At 38.8% G+C, this 7972-nt stretch overlaps 1 protein-coding gene across 1 annotated transcript in view; it reads left to right on the top strand.

Annotated features, from left to right (window-relative positions):
• Positions 1 to 875: 875 nt before the first annotated feature.
• CHID1 (chitinase domain containing 1) overlaps positions 876 to 7972 on the top strand; it is a 96496-nt gene continuing 89399 nt past the window's right edge. The window contains exons 1-6 of the mRNA XM_083864184.1: positions 876 to 1029; positions 2220 to 2369; positions 3707 to 3839; positions 4788 to 4832; positions 6160 to 6266; positions 7560 to 7621. Coding sequence (XP_083720310.1) covers positions 901 to 1029; positions 2220 to 2369; positions 3707 to 3839; positions 4788 to 4832; positions 6160 to 6266; positions 7560 to 7621 — 626 coding nt within the window. The 5' untranslated portion in view covers positions 876 to 900. The remainder of the gene's footprint in view (positions 1030 to 2219; positions 2370 to 3706; positions 3840 to 4787; positions 4833 to 6159; positions 6267 to 7559; positions 7622 to 7972) is intronic.

The raw sequence follows: 7972 nt of genomic DNA, 5'->3' as shown, positions 1-7972 counted from the left end.
ATATTCTGAATTTTTGTTGAACTTAAAAAACTATTTTCCTCTCCATTGGGATCTCATATTTATGAGAAGCAGCTTGATACAGATCTAGAGCCCTGGTTCCCAAATGCCAAATATATTTTTCTGTTTTCTTATTATTCACTACTAGGAGCTAAGCTGGGAAACCAATGTGACCTTTAAATGGGGAGTGATTGGAAAACAAACTTTATCCGTATTTGATTTTTTTAAGTCTTCCTACAGATACAAGATGTGATAGATGAACACACAACAGAACTGTTGTCTACTAATTCTCAGTTCCTCTATCAGGAGCTAGGACAAACTGTCAAAGTTATTCTTCTAGACAAAAAGGACATTCTCCCCCTCCCTCCTTTTTTTCTTCAATTTCTGTATCAGTGACTTGGCAAGGAATTGAAAGCAAAGGTCTCACCTGTTACAGTAAAGGCACATAGCTATATTTCTTTATATCTGTTAATTAATTTATGACACACTGACCAGGCTAGGTAGGAGCAGAAATAAATGTTATCTCTTACTTGCTGTAGAAAAGGTAAGGTGGTACAATAATTGTTCTGTGCAGCAGACATTTATCTCAGTTTCAGCTGTAAAAAGTTGTACTTCATTTAAAAAGGAAGCTGCAAGGCTCCAACCCACTTCAGCTGTGATACAGCTGTTAAAACAAGGGACAAAAAAAGATGTTTGAGCCTAGAAATAATCTCTTACAATGCTCTGCTTTCGTTTTCAGAGCAAAAGCACTGTTAAAACAGTACTGCCTTAATAAGCCTGATTCTAAATGGGAGAAGATAAGAAAATGTGACTTTTTTTAGACAAGAAAACTGAATTCAACTGTTATATTCCTCTGTTCATAGAGGTTTGAACCTTATGTTTTAAGAAGAAGAGAAACCTGACATGGGGAAAAACACCATGAGCCTTCTTCTCTGTGCTTCACTTTCTCTTGCCATGATATGTTGGCTAGCTGAAGGTACCCTGTCAAAAACAGATGCAAAGAAAGGTGCTACAAAAAAACTGGAGGAAAAGGTAAGGGAAGTAACTGAAATTCTTGTCTTATCTGACATGCAGGTAATTAACTGAACTTTGGTAAATGGCCTCTACCTCTGCTAAAACAGTGTTAATGCGTTTCTGCTGAAGTCTTTACTCACAGATAAAACTTGAAGCTGTCCTTTCCTTCAGCTTTTCTGTGTGTCACAAATGGTTCACTTCTTGAAATATATGATGTAGACTTCAGGAGCTTTATCCTCTATGCAAGTTGCAGAAGCAGGAAGTTTTTGTCCCCCCAGGGAACACCCTTCCATCCCTTTGGAAAACAGGGTGGGGAACAGTAGTTTGGGCCAAGAGCTCCAGGTCGTTTACTGGTGGAATGGAGCCTTGCCAGTGAGAAGGCTGTATCCTGATGAGAGAGTTTGAAGAGCCTTCTAACCAGTAGTTCTGTTGCAGGCAGAACTGATTCAGAGTCTCACAATAATCAGAGCAAGCAGAGCCAGCATGCTGAAGTCTCTCATCACTTGCTGAGCATGTTATTGTTTCCTGTCATTATGCAAATACATCTGTCACTGTTTGTGTTACTTGCTCAACATCTACCAGGAAGCAAATCTCATCTGCAGGCAGTGAGGGTAATACAAGGTGTTAAGGCAGACCATATCCCTAAATTCCTTGCAGTGAATCAATAGATGGCTTCTACATACCCACCATGCATATCTTATTAGATCTTCTCATTCTGTTTTTATCTGCTGGGTCAGTTGAAGTATCTTCCCTAAAGAAGAGTGGAGTGTTTAAAATCTTGCCCTTAAGTAACCACAATGCAGCATTCTCAGACTAAAATATATCCAGTTTAAAAGCTGTCTTCTCATTCTTGGTTATGAGCTCCTAACCCCTTTTTATTATTTTGGGGTTAACATGACAGAAAGCATTGATTAGAAAACAGAGCACTGTCAGCTGTCATAAATTATGTTCTTTACTCTTATAATGTCTTGGGTTTTGGTTTTTGTTTATATGCTTTTTGTCTTCCAAACAAAGTAAGTTGACTGATGATGACAAATCGTTTCTGAGGACTTCTGTGTTTCAGTTCCAAATCAAAGTGCTTTGCATCATTTAAAAGGAGTGCTCAGAGTTTAATGAAGTGATTTGTTTTGCTGTTGTTTTTAGAGTCTGTTGCCATTGAAAATAGCTGTTTCAAATAGCTTGTTCTAATAACTGTCTTCTTTCCTCAGAAGCTGCATTCTGATAAAAATGTTCAGGACCGGGGATTGGTAGTTGTGGATCCAAAAGCAAAGGATATTGTACTGGAGCATAAAAGTTACTGCTCCAAGAAGACGAAGGAACGACATTTCTCAGGAGATGTTCTGGGATATATTACTCCTGTAAGTTGATACAATGAAAAAAATTTGCTTTGAATGAATATGCAGCAGACTGTGCTAACTTGCAACTTTGTATCCGTGCTGTAAAAGTATTTGTATAGTAATGGGAGCTGCTGGTTGAATACAGCCAAATAGCCAGAGAAATATTTGAGACTTGACTTGAGCTTCAGGTGGTCTCACACCCTTGTTCTCTCTCATCTGTCTCTTGGAGGATGTCTAGGTCATATTGTTTTTCTTCTCCCTGCTGCTGAGCTATACACTTAGAGCGGGTACTGGGTGTGCAGCTGCAGTGAGAGCTGCAGGTTGTGCCCTAGGTGGGAGCCCCAGGCAAGAGACCGTGAGCTGGTGCTCACCTTTCAGTCAGCAAAAGGCACAGGGGCCTGTGGCACTGGCCAGGTGACCAGACACTGGGACACAGCAGGAGCCAAGGGCTCAGCAGGAAGACCCCGGACTATCACAGGCGTGGAGGGTAGAAACCCTGGGGATTCCTTTGTTGCACCAGCATGCACCAGCTTGAGCTGTCTCTGTTACTGCACCACAATTAAATTGCTTTAAGGATCCAGATATATGGGACTCTGCCATGGGAAACCCAGGGCTGAGCCAGTAAGAAAACCCTGTCTGACTGTGAGTGTGGGGTGTGCAGGGACCAAGATGGTCACCCACGGGGTCACTGGAGTCACTCTCAGCAGTGAAAGTTTGGAGTGGTGGGAGTGTGACTCCATAGTGTCTCCTGGATGGTCAGACAGGGAAGTTTCCTTAATACTGGTTTATATAACAGGGATGAGAGTATTCTCCTGTCAGTGGTGAGTCAGGTGGAGTTGCAGTGAAGTCAGAACAGGAGGGCTGCAACTCGAACCTGCCAAATCAACAGTAACAATTGTATGCTGCTGTCAAACTGATGTCTTTTCCTATCCTGTCTTCGTCAAAGTATTTTTCTTGAATGATAAATTTTTCTTCCCTTTTTTAGAGGATACTTGTCACGTTTTTTTGTGTTACACTGCTTGAAAAACAAATAGTTGCCCTATAAATTTTCACCTTTCTCAAGTTCTCTTGAGCATAAATTCAGAGCCTGTAAATTCAAAACTGTGTGGGAATCTACAAGCAAGTTACTGTAGTTCAGGGGAATTAGCACAATTTGAAGATTGCCTTCCATGTAACTATCAGAGCTTCCAGAGTACCTTCTTACTTAAATAAAGCAATATCCCAGAAGGTTTCCTCAAATGAATGGAGATCTAGCAGATGATTACATTTCTGTTAAGGAGTTTATATTGGTCAAAAGTGGAGTAAACTGTGTATCTTGCTTCTGAGTCTCTCACTTTTTTTCTCTGTTGTTTTTCAAGTGGAACAACCATGGCTATGACATTGCTAAAATATTTGGAAACAAATTTACACTAATCTCACCTGTTTGGTTACAAGTGAAAAGGAGAGGGAAGGAAAGGTTCCAGTTCACTGGGCTCCATGATGCTGATCAAGGTTGTTATTTTCTTTTTCTTTCAATACAAATTGCAGTATTGTTGTGGACTAGGCAGCTTTGGCATACTAGGTGGGTTTTGCTGGCTCTGCCTCATGGTGAAGTACATTTAATCCATTCAATTTTTTTGGGTTTTCTTCAGAGTGAACTTCTTTCTGTCCTCACCTGCTTCCACATATGTACATAGTTTATTTGTCAAGAAATGTAAGTAGGAAGATAGGCTTTTCCTCCATGCTGTCCACAAAGTCCCTCTTAAAAAAGGAAGGGGCAAAGATTCTGTACAGGGAAAAACAGTCTTTGGTATTGCACTGTGCAGTTGTTTACCTGTTGTGGGTTTTGGCTTTTTTTATTTGCAAAACCCTTTAGGCAAATTTGTTTTAGAAAGGGAAAATAAATTTAATTTGAAGAGAATTTTTCCCTTCATTGTGAGGAAAGTGGCAGCAAGTTTAAATTTCAGCTAGTATGTAGTGGTTCATGGTTTTGAAGTTGATTGAATGTGAAATTTCATTTGAAATAGCTGTAATTCTTACTGTGTAAGTGCCTACTAGTAAATTCATCCTAGTGCAATGACTGCCATGAGGAGGGGATGGGACACTTTAAAGTACCAGCTGAAAAAACCCAGCATTCCTTCCAGGTGATGCCTGGTAGCTGCAGGAGTGTTATTCTGAGTAGGCACTGGGGTAGTTTCCATAGTGAGGCAGAACCAAGCAGGGAGGGGCTGGGTAGGGGCTATTGTAAGGCTGTAGTGAATGTTGTGGTGCAGGTTCATGGCTTCAGATTCTGTGCACCACAGGATGTTCTGTCTGGGTGGATTATGAACTGCTAGGCTGTGGCAGGAAGATGTGTGTAATGAAACTATGCTACATCATTTGAAGAATGCTTGAAAATACGTTGTCATTGTCAACATCATTTATATTTTATCAGCTCTCTTACTTGATACTGTTTGACAGGCTGGATGAAAGATGTGAGAAAAACCTCCAAAAACATCAAAATAGGTGAGCCTCTGGTTTATGTTTGTTTGCTTGCTTTTTATCTTCTTTAGCTGCTAGGAGAGGAAAGGCTTTTTTCCAGGTCTGTATGGGAGGAAGGAAGATTACCTTAGTACAGCTGTATAAAGAGAATGTCTGAGATGAAAAATTAAAGCAATAAACTGTAGATATTTAAGTAACTGAAGTGTTGACCCTCTTGATGCCTTTATGTTTTGGCTTAGCTTCTTGTCTCTGAATAAATCCTGGTTACAGTGCCCACCCTGGAGGGATACTAGTACATAACACTGTCTGCCTCCCTGGGGAAAGAAGTCTTTAAACTTGTAGCTTGGGGTTCTGTGTAGTTAAAAAGAAAAAAAGAAAAATCCAAATCTGAGTCAGTCAGTCAGACTTTCCTGCCTGACAGTAGAAAAGTCCTGCTTTGTCTCTTCTCCTCTTGAAGCTGGGAACTCATGGGATGTGCTACATACAGTGTGTCTTTAGGGAAAATGCCAAACATTGCTATAGAGATTCTGCTGTGCCAGACTTCTTACATTTGTCTCTAGCAAGAATTCTGTGGAACTGTGAAATGCTTCTTGATTCAGAAGGGAGTATGAAATTTGAAATGTATTAGAAAAATTGAACGCTCAGTCAGATATTTTAACGTACTTCAACTGCCAGAGGATAAAGCCTTTGAAATCTCTCTATACTCTTCTAAAACACTCTTTTACAACCATGGTAGTTAGAAGGGGCTTAGACATAGCTCCATAAAATCCATTACCTTTTCCTGTGGGCATGACTGTCAACTGTTCCAACAGCAGTCGTCCTGTCTATATTTTTAATGTTTTGGTTTTTTAGAAAAAGATATTACATAAGCTCAAGTGTTTTCCAAAAGTAAAAATTTGTCTTAGGGCCTTGAGTTGAGTAGAACAGTGAAGTAATATGGGGCTGTATATGGAGTAAATTAGAGTTTGAGGTGAACTTTTCTATCTCATTATTGTGGTAGAAGATATGCACAACTTAAAGATTGGTGTCTTGTATTGTTGCTGGTTTATGACTCTACTTGAAGCCTAAGTGGAAATTCAGTTAAGACCACTCAGTCAAATGAAGGTATCTTCTCTTAAAACTTGCATCAGTGCTGATCATTAACTAAATTTAAAATTAAGAATGTTCCACAGTGTCAATTTATCTATGCTGCTGAAGTTGGTCAGAGTGAAAAAGCAGTGATCTCAGTCATGGGATATGATTTTGAGTGGCATCTCTGCTTGTATCTGCTGTATTCTGTTTCTGCAGAAACATTCCAGTGTAGATAATAAATTCTTAATTTTCACTACTGATTGACAACTTTGCCTGATAGTGCCTCGAATTTTGTTTGATGGCTGGACTTACCAAGACTTTGAGAGTGTTTTTAGCAGTGAAGATGAAATAGAGGAGCTTTCCAAGAGCATGGTTCTGCTAGCCAAGGTAAAAAACCTATTTATGATGCTTATAAAGTAGTGTGAGATGATATTTGATTCCTCTTGTAATGGATGTTTTTTTATTTCTTGTGATTTTGTATTCTACAAGATAAAATTTGCTCAAAACAATAATGAGGCAGGATTCTTAATAGTGTCTTAATATCTGTCCAGTTCCTGTAAATATGAAATGTAGCAACACCTAAGGGCAGGTGACCACAAGTCTAATGTGAGACTACATTCAGTCTGATCAACGTAACCTTGTCATTGGCAGCTGCACTTGTGATTTTTGCCTGCTCTAAATTTCTTTTACATTCCTATTAAAAATATAATTATTGAGCTGTGGCTAAACTTCTTAGTGGTATTTTCTCATAGGCAGAAAAAGGGTCATGGGTGCCATGAGTGCTGTTTTCTGTACAGGAATACATTCAGGCTCAGTGTGGTAAAGCTAAGGAGCCACTTTTAATACCAAGATTCACTTTCTGGATGTATGTTACTGAACAGTTTTGCTCAGGTCTGATCAACTGGTTTCCTCAAATGTTAAGAGACTAGGGAGAGGAGAAGAGGAATTTTTCTAAGGTTTCTGGCCAACCCCATTCCTAATTAATGGCTTTAGAGCTATCCCATGTGTGGGACTAGACAAGTTGTACCCAAAAGACATTCAGCATTAGTGGTTGATTTGTGGCAGCCTGTTTATTTATTGTCAGAATAGGAGTTCTCATTTGCTACATGACACGAAGAAATCTTAGAGTGTTCTAGAGGAAGTTGGATGTAGAGCTAAACTGAGTAATTTCTTAAAATTTGTAACTGATACATCAATTTTAGGTCCTCAGTAACATTTGACCTCTTAAGGAGATCAACTGAAGTACAACAGCATCCTTGATCGTGATAAGAATAAATTATCAAAAGAGAGACTAATTGTGGGAGCTATTTGGAATTGTGTCTATGCTGAATTAGCAATTACATCTTTAGACTCGAGATAATGAGGTTTTTTCCCTGATATACAAGTAAAAGTTTGTCAAATTATTTGCTTAACAACCACCTTTCATTAGTGTCTGAATTTTCCTAATACAATATTGGTTTATTCTGTAAGAATAGATATCATGGATAACTAATAGGGATTTTCAACTTTTGCACATTTGTGTTTGTTAAATTATTTAAGATTCTCTTGGATTTCTCCATGAAATGCTGTGTTAAAGATGAATCTGGTGTAAGAATACAGAGCATGTTCAATCTGTAATAGTACAAGAAAATTAACTGCATGGTTATTAACTGTCTGTTGTTGTCAATTTTCTTTATTTAGAATGAAAATTTTGATGGTTTTGTAGTTGAAGTTTGGAGTCAGCTGGGAAATCAAAAGCAAACGTGAGTATAAATCTCTAGGATGCAGTTCCTAAAAATCAGCTCCTTTGAAACATCCTTTTAATTTGTCCATGTTGATTTGAATATGTCTTTATAAATAAATACACTTCATTCTAGAACAACTAAAGTTGTTCTGCTTGTCTTACAATGAAGTAGAAGGGTTTACCTCACTCTACATGAGATCAAAGATTACATAATAATCTTCACAGTGGGTTCAGCCACTTGGGCCACGTTAGTCTTTCATACTTGAGTTTTGTGTGATGTGACTTGTACAAGGACGTAGAGGGTACCTCAGTTGCACACTCACTCCCATGTTGGCACTGGCCTTTATCATAACATTCTTTGGTTTAGGTT

Source organism: Zosterops lateralis (genome assembly GCF_965231275.1).
Source record: "Zosterops lateralis genome assembly, chromosome: 6".
NCBI lineage: Eukaryota > Metazoa > Chordata > Aves > Passeriformes > Zosteropidae > Zosterops > Zosterops lateralis.
This window is presented reverse-complemented; position numbering and strand designations above follow the sequence as displayed.